The 15219-nt window shown below is 43.5% G+C and overlaps 6 protein-coding genes across 6 annotated transcripts; 3 read left to right on the plus strand and 3 right to left on the minus strand.

The window, feature by feature from the left end:
- Window positions 1-640: 640 nt before the first annotated feature.
- On the plus strand, window positions 641-1956 carry L199_006699 (uncharacterized protein; the record flags this gene model as incomplete). Its single annotated transcript, XM_064892397.1, has 7 exons — window positions 641-732; window positions 792-948; window positions 1013-1025; window positions 1081-1135; window positions 1222-1581; window positions 1664-1768; window positions 1857-1956. The coding sequence occupies 7 exons, from the start codon at window positions 641-643 to the stop codon at window positions 1954-1956; spliced, it is 882 nt and encodes a 293-aa protein (XP_064748469.1).
- Window positions 1957-2411: 455 nt separating this feature from the next.
- L199_006700 (uncharacterized protein) lies at window positions 2412-3966 on the plus strand (the record flags this gene model as incomplete). Its single annotated transcript, XM_064892398.1, has 6 exons — window positions 2412-2506; window positions 2572-2843; window positions 2923-2977; window positions 3076-3531; window positions 3619-3801; window positions 3873-3966. 6 exons carry the CDS (start codon window positions 2412-2414, stop codon window positions 3964-3966), a joined length of 1155 nt encoding a protein of 384 aa, XP_064748470.1.
- A 332-nt stretch (window positions 3967-4298) lies between these two features.
- L199_006701 (calcium-binding protein NCS-1) lies at window positions 4299-5781 on the minus strand (the record flags this gene model as incomplete). Its single annotated transcript, XM_064892399.1, has 10 exons — window positions 4299-4328; window positions 4568-4669; window positions 4804-4937; window positions 5024-5081; window positions 5159-5197; window positions 5253-5323; window positions 5404-5452; window positions 5515-5529; window positions 5633-5643; window positions 5718-5781. 10 exons carry the CDS (start codon window positions 5779-5781, stop codon window positions 4299-4301), a joined length of 573 nt encoding a protein of 190 aa, XP_064748471.1.
- An 859-nt stretch (window positions 5782-6640) lies between these two features.
- Window positions 6641-10654, minus strand: L199_006702 (uncharacterized protein; the record flags this gene model as incomplete). Its single annotated transcript, XM_064892400.1, has 4 exons — window positions 6641-6957; window positions 7040-8170; window positions 8225-10265; window positions 10337-10654. The coding sequence occupies 4 exons, from the start codon at window positions 10652-10654 to the stop codon at window positions 6641-6643; spliced, it is 3807 nt and encodes a 1268-aa protein (XP_064748472.1).
- Window positions 10655-11564: 910 nt separating this feature from the next.
- Window positions 11565-14028, plus strand: L199_006703 (uncharacterized protein; the record flags this gene model as incomplete). The annotated part of the gene is made up of 9 exons (XM_064892401.1): window positions 11565-11577; window positions 11637-11996; window positions 12056-12167; window positions 12237-12354; window positions 12431-12661; window positions 12728-13480; window positions 13569-13731; window positions 13806-13873; window positions 13951-14028. The coding sequence occupies 9 exons, from the start codon at window positions 11565-11567 to the stop codon at window positions 14026-14028; spliced, it is 1896 nt and encodes a 631-aa protein (XP_064748473.1).
- Window positions 14029-14308: 280 nt separating this feature from the next.
- Window positions 14309-14801, minus strand: L199_006704 (uncharacterized protein; the record flags this gene model as incomplete). The annotated part of the gene is made up of 2 exons (XM_064892402.1): window positions 14309-14428; window positions 14508-14801. The coding sequence occupies 2 exons, from the start codon at window positions 14799-14801 to the stop codon at window positions 14309-14311; spliced, it is 414 nt and encodes a 137-aa protein (XP_064748474.1).
- Between the last annotated feature and the right edge of the window lie 418 nt (window positions 14802-15219).

Here is a 15219-nt window from a genome sequence, read left to right on the forward strand (position 1 = left end):
CTGTAGAATCGTTTACAAAGGAAAGGCTTAGGTACAAGAAGGCCAGTCGAACTGCCACACGCTGCAACAGATGGATTTCCGATGTGACCTATTGGCTTTTGAGCATCAATACTCCTTCAGGAAGTCAGTGACCCATGAACATCTATCATCGCTGCAGGATTTTATTTAACCTTGCAGTAGATGATGGCCAAGGCGGCAGATTGGAGACCACGACCTGCGATATGAACTTTACCAAGTACTGTACATTATGTACTCCAAATACCTGTTGCGAGTAGCAAATCACTGCGCCTAGGTTCTGGAAGTGGTAAGTACTCGACTTCACATCTCAAAGACGATTCCTTGGATAATTATGGTACTCTATCGATTGCATTCCCTTTTTACTGCATATCTGTCTGATATATCATCCCCCACTTCGTCTGCCTAGCGCACTGATCACTGTTCACTGGTGTGTCTCATCGTTATATTATGTGATCTGAGGAGGGCGCATCGTCACAAGCACAGTACGCTCAAGTAGAATTGAACCCCATGCATGAAATGTAAAGAAGCTTTCATTTCGAAGATCGAATCTTTCTTTTGCATTTATTCTTGCAACTACTTTTCTCCAACTTATTTCTTTTCCTGCCACCTCGATTCTCACCATATGCTCATGACGGCACGAAAAGCTAAAACCAAGAACAGACAAATCTGCAAATCAAAGTACAAGACGCTTCAAGATCTACCTCATGAGGTGATGTGAGTTCTCTAGTATCTCGTCAGCTCATCCGATTTACGATCGTGTAAATGTTGCGCAGAGAGAAGATCATGTTCAATCTTTCAAGCCCATACGATCACCTATCATTCCTCAAAACCTGCTCGACAGTATACAGATCGTACACTCCCAGGATATACAGGATGCTATGTATCAATCAAGGTTTCAGCCGTCCGGAGAAGGATAACAAATATCAGTCGGTGTGGTCTATTTCATCTTGTGTTGGGTCATGCCGATACTTGTCAAGAAGTCTATTGTAAGCAGTTTGGCAAAGCGGGTAAGTTATCGTCCACTGAGGCAGTAGGGGAATTGGCTGATACAAGACAATATAGGTAATGGAGTGATCAGTTTAGATAGGATGCTTGGGCATCCCAAAGATGGATTTCCGTGAGTTCGAATTTTTCTATCATCACAATGCTGGCCATTGTAGTCCTAAGCTGGTTGAGTCTGATGACATACTGTACATACTGTAGAGGGGTGAAAGCCATCCGTAAACTCCATATTCACTCAAAAAACCTGATCAAGTCCGATCTCAAAACCATACTTGACACTCCATTCTTGTCCATGCCCATCAACTCTCAGATCCTCGATACCATCTATAGAGGAATGGAAGATACCACCTACCTTGTCACATTCTGGAGTACCGAAATCAGAAAGCTGAAGGGAAGTCTTCGGAACCACCCAGCGTTGGGATGGGCGTTTGCCTGTCAACCTCCAATTACAACATTGACCTTGCAGCTGTACATGACTAATGATGGGACTGCGGCTACTATCCAAGTGGAGAACGAAATGGGTATAACGGTCTTTGATGTCATTCATGGTATACATAAATGGTATGTCTCTTCTCTCATTATATTATACAGTACTACTGTATACTTGAAGGAGCTGACGTGAGATACCGTGAGGTATATTCAGCTTGAATAATAACCTGCCTCGAATAATTAGCGAAAGATATCCGAAACATCTCCAAACGAGGTTAACGTGGTTCGATTATTTAAATTTAGGTGATAAACCTCAAAAGTGAGTATACTGTAATCCCACATATTGTCGCCAGTATTTCATTGAACCAAGGTCAAACAAAGCTGACGGTTCAACATGAGTGGATCAGATCTCGAGTTATATTTCCTATTGAGAAAGTGGATTTGATAAGGTCTAATGACGGAGGTGAATTGATTTTGAAGATTAGTTTGAGGAGAATTGATTATTGAATCAACTCCCGGAAGGTGAGTGGAATTTGGGATGATCTTCGATCACTCAAAGTTTCTCGTCACTTGGTCTTGGAGATGATCTGAACGATATCCGATCGTGTAGGAGGCGACTGCCATCATCCAACCTGTGCATCACGACTCGGAAATCCTCGGCACAGATACGAACCTTACTTGAACTTTATTTCCCATAAATATCATTATCTCATATCCTATCATACCAAGTACTGTTGTACGTACACTCTCATGTTTACATTCATCGCATATACATATACAAAGTAGCGGGTGGCAAACACTATCTTTGTTTTTCTTTCTTCTTTCTTCATCTCCATTCATTGACTTGTTATATACTCATATATATACATATACAAAACTTGTCCATATACAAATATATCATCTTGTCAATACATACTGCTATTCTCAACACTTCCATGTCAACTAGTTTACAAGCTGTGAAAATGCAGAAAGAGATAGATTCTGCGGATAGAAGCGGGAAAGTGGTAGAAGGGCGGGTGGCGAGAGCGGGTATCAAAGATCTTCCAAACGAGATATTGTAAGTCATCACCGCTTATGTTCAGCTCTACACAATGACCAGGTAGCTGATAGTGAGGGGTCTAGGATGAGAATTATCAAAGAAGTTCAACATCCTCAAGATCACTTGAACTTCTCTCAAAGCTGTTATTCGATCTACGAGACATATCGAAAACAAGATATTTTCAAGATCATCTGTATAAACCTCGGGTTCAGCTTGTCTATCTGTTATTCCCAACCTAAGACCAAATGTCGACGACACGGGTTGAACAAGAGGAATTGGAGATCGTTATTGAATAGGTTGATCAGACATGCGGAGAGGTGTGGACAGAGGGATTGTGTAAATTACTGTACTAAAGGTGAGTTTGAATAGTTATACGACAAAGTAATGTAAAGTGTAACAAAATGGGTGACGAAATGTGTCTTATGTGGATGTAGTGTTACCAAAGGAATGGCAATTGCAGTTCAACAAGCAGCCTATCTTAAACTATCAGTAAGTGTGGTATCATACATTGATGATCACATCTTCCAAATCATTACGACCAATGTACGGCGTCAAAAATGCTGAATTACCATTTTACTAAATCGTAGGGCATACACCGGACCAAGGCAGGTAAACAACTTCATCTCAACAATGGGAAATGTCACCCTCTTGCAATTCTGTACATTCCGATTCCAATTCCATCCTGTCAAATCATCAGCTTTTTCACAAGATATCAAGATTGATCGATTGAACGATACAATCCTTTATCTGCAAGATACACATACACCAGAAGGTATAAACCTCTCACGAAACTTCTCGCTTCTTACAATTGACAAGGAAGATGATTCAGATCTGTGTGATTGGAGGGTACCGGAAAGCACTTATTACTGTTCATTATGGGATCATCCCCTAATCGAAAATTCCATGGCTACATACCCACCCACTCAACAATTATGGTTATCAATTGCTTTTAATGTTGATGAACAGAAGATCGCCCAGACGACTTATTTAGGAAGTAAGGAGCCTTTGACTGTACAAGATGTGATTCTCAGTCTATGTTGTCTGTAAGTGAACGCCCTACCTGTACATAGGACTGTATTGCAATCGTTTGGTGAAAGGGCGACGCGTTGACTGAAGCTCTCCATTCATAGGATGAACAGAGAACCGAATCCAGGAATCAGAGATCGATTGATCAACAGTATGTTCAATAGTATCCTCAGCTCATCGTTTTCTCAAGATAAGAGGCAAGTTGCGGATATGGAAAAGATCGTTAATGGAGTGAAGAATAATCGAGATTTGATGAATACAGATTTTGATGGGATCTTCAACAACAAGTGAGTCAAGTCCCGCTCAATATATAACAGTTGGATTGAACTGACAATCATTTTCACCAACTGTACTGTAGACGATATTCAAGAGATCAGTATATTTCTGTTGAGTTTTCCAATCGAGGTCCTGATAATATGCCTCTTCTCACGCTCACTTCTGTGTTTTTGTAATATATACAATGTTACAAGGACAGTTGAATCTCCTTCAACCAATATGGACATCTTTGTAGCCTTGTTTCTTGTCTTTGATATCTGAGCGGTGCTTTCTTCCATACAATTTGATATTCTTTGCTTGTTCCGTAAATGCTTCAATGTTTCCTGTTGATTGGTACTTTGTATTCGCACTCATGTAAAAGGATCAAATGATTATGAAAATGTATGCAGCTATCATATACATCAATTGCATCCATAGATATCATATATCAGTAATAAATAGTAGTACATTTTCCCAAGCGATCGACCACTCATTCTATCTTGAATCTTCACAGTGGTGCAACGACCATCTATACCAGACCATCGTAGAGTGATAGTGCCTACGGAGGTAGTGTCAGATAGTTAGCATCATGGAAGATCAGTTGATCGCCCCTCTACACATTCCGATCATTATGATATCCCAGTTATTCAGCCTTTCTGAGATGATCACTCGGGTATTCCTCTCTATACTCTACTCCAGCGTCACGCACTCCTTCTCTATGATAGACCTGATAACTTCGTCCCGTACCGCCTGCCAACTCCGCCTTAAAGTTGATTGACAGAAAGAAGGTCAACTCACCTGCACGATAGTTGGATCTTGTTTCGACCCCTCCTTGAACTCTTCATAAGTCAGCTTAGCATCCTTGTTCAAATCCATATTTCGGAAGATCTTATCGACACGCTATGTGAGTTGCGATCAACAATATCAGCATCCGCACTACCAAATCTCCTGAAGCGTTTGTTGCGAGGTATACATTATGAGAGGTTTATGTGATTTGGAATGGGCCTATAACAGATGTTGAATATCGAACATACCTTCTCAGGTGTATCCTCGTCCTCTGGAAGCTGTACCATCTGACCAGTCATCTTATAAATTGATCTAACGATTTGTAGCATCTCGTCATAGGTGATGAACCCATCTTGGTTGATATCGTACAGTTGGAAAGCCCCTGTGTCGTATCATCAGACGAATTAGCGCTAGTCCTCCTCCTTGGGAGAAACAGTTTATGACTTTCACAAACAGGTCAACACTCACATTTGAGCTTTTCATCGAGTCTTCCCCTGGATGTAACCGATAGAGCACAGATGAACTCCTAGATACCACATGAATCAGGTCAGACTAAGTCATCGAGAGATATTGTTCCGCGACGAGGGATAGCATAATACTAACTTTGAATTCGATCGTGCCGGACTTATCTTCGTCAAACACCTAGAAGCCCGATATCATCAGCATCTTTCATAAAGAGGAGAGGAGTTAGACATACGTTGAACACATAATCTGCGAATTGCGATGGGTCACCGAATGGGAAGAATTGCTTATAAATTTTCTTGAATTCTATCATTATCACACCGACAAAACCGAAGGCTGAGCTCCCCATTCTCAAATGCCAGTAAGAGTCGCAATGATAGACTCACCTTCTTTGTTCAGTTGACCACTTGGACAATCCTTCAAGAAACCTTTGTACTATCGAAACACATAGATGTCAGCTCATATCGTCGTGGAACACAGAAGAAGAGCTGACTTACCCATTGTTGAAGTTCCTATTATCCCATTGTTGGTTATCGCCCAAATCCAAGTCAGTATTTCTAGTTCGTTTCCACTTTGCTTGAAACGATGTATATCTGTAAGCTCGACATTGCTCACCTTCTTATCGACTATTCCAGATCATGATCGATTAGCCTCAGAGCTACATCACGTTGAGCTGGCAGTAAGCTCAAACGTCACTCACAGTAAGTGTTTTTCTGCAAGTCGGCGAGATCATCAGCCGATAATTTAGATTGTGATTTACCCATCGTGTACTGTGAGCTCTGGTGGTCGAGGAGATTCGAGCGAGTGAGTGAGAGGTGATCAACGGGCCGTTCGAATCGATTATATCTATCTGTCAGGTATAGATGAACTCGACAGGTGGCTGGAATCTGACAAATAGATAATACATAGCAGGTAATGCCATCATCAGTAAATCTCGTACGGGTTTTCAGCAAGACTGCGGGCAACAGTATGAAGAGCACTCACTCTGATAAATGTCTTGACCAGCTATTCTTCCTTTTTCTGGTATGACCAGAGATGGATCGTCGATGGTTGAGGGAAGGTAAATATGATATAACTTTGTAGTGTACACCGGGTAATAACAGTGGAGTGAGCGGTCGAGTCTGTGCGTCCAAGTGGTTAGTGTCGGAATGGCAAAGGGTGTTATGAATGATGTGCTCCTAGTGTCGAGTTGAAGATGGACTAAACAAGTAATGCTGATAATGTCGATGTTTACAAGGATTGATGAGGAATACGAGTGACTGATCAAAGCTGTGCATGTGAGTGGTGGATGCAGAGTGCTGGGTGGTGAGCGGTGATCAAGGTTGTCGTCATTCAACGTGTATACGAGTACTGTTTACGTGACCCAGTGATAGCGAATGTGGCACTTTCCTTGGCTGCTTGGCATTTACTCTGCTCGTACAGTAGTGGTAACTTAGAGCACTTGAGCTAAACAAAGGATCGAGTGTTCTGTGTGAGGCCTGTTTTTGTTATCTCATATACTGCTTTGTATACATGCATATCGATTGATCTTCTTACTTTTCTTACCTTCTATTCTACTGACAATCTCCCTTTCTCCTACTGTTATATATAAGCTACATTTTATTGATCCTCTAAGATTCCTCGTTACTCTCTCGACAACACACTCTCCAACCATCCTTGTCCTTCTTCTACTAATGCTCTACCTTTCTCCATACACATCACATTCCTCACCACTCTGTGATTCCAGATATCTTCCAATTCCCATCGATGCGATGGATCAGATCTCATCATACCTTGAATCACATCTATCAGATCTTGCGATAATACCGGTATAGATGGATCTCGATTCTCAACTCCAACTCCAATACTGCTATCATTCGAAGTAGATGCGCAGCGTAATCGATAATGTTCGGTGAGATCCGAGAAATCATCATTACGAAGTTTGATCCAACCTTCTCCATCTACAATCGCAATTTTCAATATGATCAGCATCCTATTTTATACTTATAGCATTTGATAAGATGGAATAGAGGTATAACTCACTACTTGGTAAAACCACATTGACAGCTGATTCAAGTATGACCATACCCAAACTGAAAATATCCGATCCTTTTCCAATCTCGTACTTCCCTCCATTATCATTCAAAGCTTCGGGACACAGATACTCCCTATCACCTTCAAATTCCCTATCAATGATCGGACTAGGTATAACGTCCAATCTTCTCGCTTCCTCTTCCTCTTGGGGAGTAGTGGCGGTTGTAGTGGTAGTTGACCAGATAAATCCACCTTGTTCATCTCTTTCAGGTAAAGCAGGTGATAAACCCTGTAGGATATTACCTTTATGATCGTTTGAACAAATCACCGCCATTCCCAGATCGGCAATCACCAACCCTCCATCGTTGTTAATAAGGATGTTGGAAGGTTTGAGATCGAGATGCAAGAAATTGTTCTTATGAATATGTTTGAGTCCACTTGAAAGCTCAACCAAACTCTTCCAAACCCTTTCTTCACCCAATCCACCATAATCACCTAACAGTCCTAAAAACTTGGATAAATCTCCACATTCACTCAACTTCGTTCGGATATACAATCTCGAATGAGTCTCCCACGAATCAACATACTCTACGACATTCTCATGAGGAATCATAGATAATTGTCGTAAAATCGATACCTCTTCTAGCTGTCTCAATCGATTCTTAGCTCCGGTATATGGTTTACCAGCTTTGACAGCATACAGTTTCCCACTGGATTTCTCACGGACTTTCAACACTTGAGAGAAAGCACCACTACCCAATGTCTGGATGACCGTAAAATCCTTTTCCAGTCGAGATGAGGGCGCTTTTTTGCTGCGGTGCCCGTTAAAGATGTTGATCGAAGGGATTTGACCTTGGCCAGGGGTTTCGGGAACGGTATGAATAGAACCAGATGCCTTGAAACTGGCTGCGAGCATGGGGTTGGACGCTCGAGCTAGAGGTCCTCGTTCGTTGGATATCTGTCGGACTCGAGCAGGCATGTGTCGGTATTTCTCGATGGAAGAGGGTTCAACGGGGTCTGAAGGAGCATACTCGCTCGAATGAGGTGGAGTAGAAAGCAATGCGCTGGAAGAAGCAAAGGGATAGAGGTGATGAGGTCCTGTAGGTGAAGGGGTCGTGATTCCAAGACCTATCGGAGTGACTGTGGGGAATATATATTAGTGTACTATAGTTTATTCCAGGTAAAATCACTCACGTTGCAAACCAGGCTTAGTTGGAGTAGCTGGACTGGTTCTCCCTCTAGCGGACCGATTACTATCTGATCTCATCATATCTATGCTTCCGATCGAACCACTAGCAGTGAACATCTGACTACCCTTTCTTCTCAACCCTCTAGTCCTCTGAGCATTTTGTATATAAGCGGCATTGCTGTTAGTGGTAGACACTGTATTGCCTGAGGTAGTCGTCGAAGCCGAAGTGGTGAGGGACGTATTTAAGCTTGGTCGTGTCCGGCTTAGCGATTCCATGGGAGAGATAGGACTGGGAGGTTCTATCGTTCTGGTCAATCCATGTTGAGCGGCAGCTTGTTCTCGTTTGATCTCTCCTACTGGTTCGCTGTCAGTTCCACCACCGAATTTGGGAAGCTCTACTCCTTGTATACCAGACTTCTTCTTGACCAAGCCTGTAGAAGCAAAGGCAGCTGGAGAAGGTTTAATGTCACCGAAAAGGATATGGGTGGGAGTATGCAATGCTGAATCAGCGGAAAGTAGATTGGAAGCATTATAGGGGCTATCGGCAGGTGCGGTAATTCCTCTTCTCAGTAGTGGTCTAGGCTTGGCGGGTCGAGGTCCACTAGCAACTGTACCTGGGGTTCCAGCGGTCTGACCATTGTCAGATTTTCGTCTAGTTAAGAAAGTGGACTTGCTCGGGACTTTGTTGAGAGACGCCGTGGTAGAGGGCGATAGTGGTAAAGAAGGATTGACGAAAAGACTCATTGATCCTCTATTGGACAACGGTCTCGAAGGTGAAGTTTCTATATCACCGCTTGAGTCGCTTGATAACGACCTTGCTAGATCGATGCTCTTCTCGGCACTTCCTCGCATGACAGATCCTAGAGGTCCTCTTCGAATACCTAGACCTATACCGACTCCCAGCGACGGTTCATGATCACCACCTTCCATTGGGTTTCTTGCCGAGTTGATTGTAATTTTTTTGGTTCTACTCCATACAGTCTTGCTCTTTCCCCTTAGAGAGCCCTTCAGGGAGGATCCATCTTCAGTGTCGGTCATTGTGTCTTCATCATCTACAACGTTTATACCGGGAGATTTACGACGTAACGATTGGAGGGATACTTTCCTTGAGGATAACAAGCGGGGAAGGAATGTCGACAAAGGTGATTTACCTGTCTTTTGAGGTGAAACGGGAGCGTTTTTCTCGTCTGGTCCTTTGCCTATAGGTGAATTGGATATGATAAAACTCTGTAACGTCTGACCTCCAGACGAACGAGGTAAAGAGGTTCTTGCGGTCGATTTCTCCTTTTTAACAGGATGTGGATAGGCAGTTCCGTTGGCTTTCGTTGATATCTGCAGAGGTAGGCATTCATTCGTTTTAGCGAACAATTGCCGACTGGGTGTTGATGATTCCTCTTCCTCTTCTTCCAAGCATTGAGACCGTTCGTCCCATACTGTAATGATGTTAGGTCTTGAATGGTGTTCTATCGAGTTCCTCGCTAGTGAAAGAAGAGACGCTGTACTGGCACCACTTCCACTCAACTCATCGATGGACGACGTCGAGCCATTCGTCCCTCTCCTGAGTCTACCTGAATGCGGCTTTGGCATCCCTTCGACTAAGCCTGTTCTGCTCTCCTTTGATCCTCTACGAGGGGGTAAGGGCAATCCATCGCTGGGTCCGAGCCATTCTAACCCAGGTTCATCGAAGGATTCTCTCCCTGTCCCTATCCTCTCTGTCATGGTCCCATTGGTAGCATTATGCGACGGAGATACGTTTTGATACATGTATCTTCCTCTGGCGTTTTTGGTGGAAAAGGGACTGCCCAAGAACGACGATATGGGCGGAAGGGGCGCGGTGGAAGGATAGGTATGATCTTTGGCTAAAGCAGCTACAAAGGGAGTCTTGGAAGGTCCGACATGGCTTCGAGAACGAGGTGTGTGAGAGCGTTGAGCGGGAGATGTGAGATAAGTCTGGGTCGGTATTGGGGGTGTGACTGAATGACCTTCTTGGCACGTCTCAGGAGGGGATGAATGTGAGAGGGAGAAGTGGGACAGCTCTTGCGATAGCTGCACCCAGTAAGACGCCTTGTAAGCTCAGAGCAAATGGTGGAATAAGTGTTAGTAAACGAGATACTTACCAAAGGAACCGACATTTCCCGCCTTCTTCCACTCTCCAGCCTCCAGGTCTGTGGTGAAGCTTCCATCAATCTTCTCGCTACTGCGGCTCTAGGTTTCGCCCTGGAGGATCCCGATGGTCCTCCTGATCCTGACGATGTCGTCTGATTGGGGAATATGGGGGACTGCGGTGAAGGTGTAGACTTTGCCCGTTTGTACGATCGAGGAAGCGATGAGGTGGATGGCCGAGATGAGTGGTAAGATGTGGTCTGCTGCTGGGGAGAAGGCGTTTGGGATGTCGCACTCAGAGGATGCTGAGTTGCCATAGGTGTTCCTATCATGTTGGCGGGATGTCTTGCTTAGTGTTGCAGATGTTGCAAAGTGAGCGTGAGTCAACAGATTGGGATGCTGATGGGTGGGGATGTTATGGGTGGTTGATTTTAGTCGTGTCGAAACCGTTCAGCCCATATCTCGTCTGTTGTCTATTGTCTATTGTCTATTGTCTATTGTCTATTGGCTACTAGGGATGAATGGTGTTGGACGGTAAGCTTGTTTATGCTGTCTGTGGGTAATCCGTGTGAAACCCAGAGTGAAAAGTGAAAAGTGAAAAGTGAGAAGTGAACAGTGATGATGATGATACCAATGAACTCAATCGTCGATTGAATCCTCTGATGGGACGCGGTGCGTGGTATTAAAGCATAAAAAAGGAGTAAACAAAGCAGACAGCTGACGGTGCTTGATGTGTTTTTTTTAACCCTGATGACAATGAATGACTGCGTGCCTGGGATGACTGGGGATTCGATTCACTGGATCAGGGTAAACAGACCAAACCAACAAAGAAATCATGCGCGGTGGACCATCGACCAAAAAAAACATGTGTGAGCGAGCCTAGACGCTGTGGGACAAAGGGGTATTCAGTTTGTCGCGCCTAACCTCAATGGCTGTGACAGGAGCCTAATTCACGAAGGCATGTTTTGGAGAAATCAACAACTGGTTGAACGTTAACAGCTCGTGTCTCATGGCTCGAACCTCTCTAAAGCAGTTTGTACAAAAAGCTCATCCGATAACTAGCAACAAACATACCTTGTCGTCCAGGTCTTCAATTCTTATAACCCGCACGCAGTCTTCGGGAATCAAGCATAAAGTCTCCCTGAGCAGATTACAGCTGCCCGACATAACCAAACATCGCACCACACCAATCATAAAATCTTCCATTTAAATATCTCTTTTATCAAGTAATATTCCCACCAAATGCCTCCTCATAGTGAGTCCAACCATCTGAAGTATGTAGAAGCAGCTCTGATCCCTTTTGTATTATCTCAGAATCGTCTACTCCCGCTTCATCAGCCAAACCAGCTTCCAAATCCTCCAAACCAATCTCCAAAGCTGCTAGCACCACGACCAAACCTGTATCATCCGCTAAACCAGTTTCTCGACGAGGTGCAGCAGCAAAGGAATCCACGCCAGCTGTGGTACCGCCCGCTATCGCCGAAGATGGTGAAGCGAGTGATCTGCCCAACGGTAAAGACGTGAAGAGAACTAGGAAAGCTACTTCGCCACCTGCTACGGATGGTCCAGCAGCTAAGAAAGGGAGAGTCGGTCAACTTGTTGATGAAGTCAAGAGAGGTAGGAGAAGATCCAGTGTCGGTCCTGGATTCAAAAACGAGCTACCTACAATTCCTCGTAAGCTTCATACCTTCGTTTTCTTTTTGAATACGATTTCTGATGGTTTTTTCGTTCAGCCATTGCTTCACCGCATAACGCATTGTTTATCTGGGGTACAGGTGATATGGGTCAGTTTGGTCTGGGTCCAGATGAGTTGGATGAGATCGCCAGACCAAAACTTCATACATGGTGAGCTTAAAAATTCACGACAATCAGCTGCGTAAAACTAGGTTGACTTGCTAAATTGATGTCGGATAGGTTCGAGGAAGAGATTGAAGATGGTAAATTGAGTCGAGACGGTAAAGAAGGAAGTGGTGGATTGGAAGCAGTCGCTTGTGGTGGTATGCACACATTGGCTATAGATGAAGCCGGTAGAGTGAGTGTAATTTCTATCATCCATCACGCCCCATCCCTCCACACCCGCAGACAGCTTATACATGCGATGTTCAAAGGTCCGATCGTGGGGTATCAACGATAATGCTGCTCTCGGAAGAGTGACTACCAATGTACCTGATCCCAAAGATCCAGAGTCCATTATCCCCAACGAAGACCTCGAGACAGTACCTCTCGTAGTAGAAGCTCTGGAGAAAGAAGGTTTTAGAGCCGTCAAAGTCGCTGCGGGCGATAGTGTCAGTGTAGCTATCTCTGATCAAGGTGAATTGAGAGCGTGGGGTAGTTTCAGGGTAAGCGAATGTCACAAATGCGCTCGGATTCCAACGATGCAAACTGATAGTATCAACTTGACGTAGTCAAACGAAGGTGTATTAGGTTTCGACGGTGTACCTGGACATCCAACATTCCAATTCACTCCAATTGCCTTACCTGTCTTCTCCAAACTCAAGATAGCCGATGTCTCCTGCGGGACAGACCACGTCCTAGCATTGACTACTACTGGGCACGTGTATGTCTGGGGTAACGGGCAGCAAAACCAATTAGGACGACGGGTGATCGAGCGAAGAATCAAAAATTCCTTGGAACCTGAAAGATTAGGATTGAGGAATATCGTTTTGGTCGCTGCTGGGTCTTTCCATTCGTTCGCGGTGGATGTGAATGGAATTGTGTGGGCATGGGGGTTGAACACTTTCCACCAGACGGGATTAGAAGGTAGATATGCAGATGAAGAGATGGTCATTACCCCTAGACAAGTGGAAGGGTTGAATCCGGAGAATCACGGTGGAAGTAAAGTAGTACAGATTTCAGGTGGTGAACATCATTCATTGTTCTTATTTGATAATGGAGAAGTATGGGGCGTTGGTCGATCAGATGCCAACGAGTTGGGTATCCCGCAAGATCACCCTGCTTACAAGGGTATAATTGAAAGAAGGGAAAAAACTCAAGAAGAAAGACAAGATAGAGTGAAAGAGAAACAAGACAAATTGGATCATATCTTACAGCAAAGCAAAGTAGATCAAAACCAAAAAGAAAAATTGGAATTGGAATTATCTGAAGCTCAAGCTGCTTTGAGAGTGCCAATGGGTGAATATGTTCCCGAACCTGTTAGAGTGAGTGATATCATTTCACCGGTCTTCGGTCTTTAGTCATTTATGCTCGTCATTTTGTTTGCTGATCATGTCGATTTCATGGTGGTAGATCTGTTTTCCTCCCATTCCAGAACAATACGAAGTCGTCCCTCCATTCCCTGCATACAAAGATTCCAAATCATCCGATAATCCCATCATCAACATATCAGCGGGTACGAGACATAATTTAGCGGTATCGAAATCCGGACATGTCTATGCTTGGGGATTAGGTAGTAAGTACACGGTCAATTGGGAAACCACATGCAGAAGTATGCTAACTAATCGCAAATACCATGTCGCATTATAGATCAAGCTCAATTAGGTTTAGGAGCCGATACTGAATCTGCCGAAGTACCTTCGTTAGTACGAAGCAAGGTGAGCTGAGTTGTCCACATAGCTGTTGATGGACACGGAACATTCAGCTTACTTGTGTGATGCGCTTGGATTTGCAGCTGCTCAGACCTTACAAGGCCAAATTCGCTTCCGCAGGTGGACAACATTGTGTCTTGTTAGCTACCAAGAATGAATAGGAAATAGAAAATTCGGTGGCTAGCATATTATGACGGGAAGGCGGCACTGATAATACTTAACCATCACTCAGGAGGCGCGCATGAGGATGAAGATGAGGATGAGGATGAGTGAATTTGAATATTTTAGATAAAATATCAATTTAACTTAATTCACATAACGTATATACAGAGATGAGAAATGACATGCATGAATTGGAATTGATCACACCTGAAGGATTGGATACACTCGCTAGACTGACCTCATGAATCATAAACATCTGGGGTATCTGGGATAATTGATTCAACTACAAGTCAAGGTCCAATCTCTACCCTCTTCTACATACGGTAAAATCTTTTCTTTGAGAATACTCAATTTAAACGTATTTTGAACTGTCGGTAATCGAGTAACTTCGATAGTGCACTAATCCATCCAAGCTATTTTCAGTGATGCACGACAAACTACACATATCCAAGTAGCGTATTGGTATAAGTTGACTCACATCAGCTTTTTTATTATTATTATCCCATTTTACATCGAATCTCTCTTTCTTATGATCATCTTTAAACTCAATCGAGTACGTACCAGACCCTTTGACAGTCCACGAATCGTTACCCGCTTCCATACTTTCTTGGCATTTTATATCGTATGGCTTGGTAGGTAAGTTCTCCGGAGTGGGAGAGGGAGAAGGTGTATGGGTCGATTTTGCCAATGCCCAAGAAGAAGGAGAAGAAGAAGAAGAAGAAGAAAAGGAAAGTATGAACAGAAAGAGGATAGAGTTGAATTCAATGAACATATTCTTCTATTTAGTTAATATCGTAAATATGGATCTATTACACTGCTCAGCGGTCTGTACAAATTTGTTGGTGATGTTGGAAAATTCCGTTCTGGATCAATCACTTAAGGATTACTTTAAAGATCTATTCAAATACTGTACTCAAATAGAACCAGGTTTGTTCATAATAACCTAAGTCGCTGATGCTCAAAACGGGACTGACTGACTGTCTGGCAAACTGGTGGATCAGTCTATCATATATATCAAAGGAAGATGGGAGTAGTTCTCCTGATTCACGGCGCTTCCTTTCATTCATCCATCTCATCAAGGGGTCAAGCAATCATCACGATGATACCGAAAATATGCGATGATGATACTGATACTACGATGGGGACGAAACATATATTTTATTCATACATCAAGTGATCTTTCATGATGA

Source organism: Kwoniella botswanensis, chromosome 1 (assembly GCF_036426115.1).
Source record: "Kwoniella botswanensis chromosome 1, complete sequence".
In the NCBI taxonomy this organism is placed as follows: domain Eukaryota; kingdom Fungi; phylum Basidiomycota; class Tremellomycetes; order Tremellales; family Cryptococcaceae; genus Kwoniella; species Kwoniella botswanensis.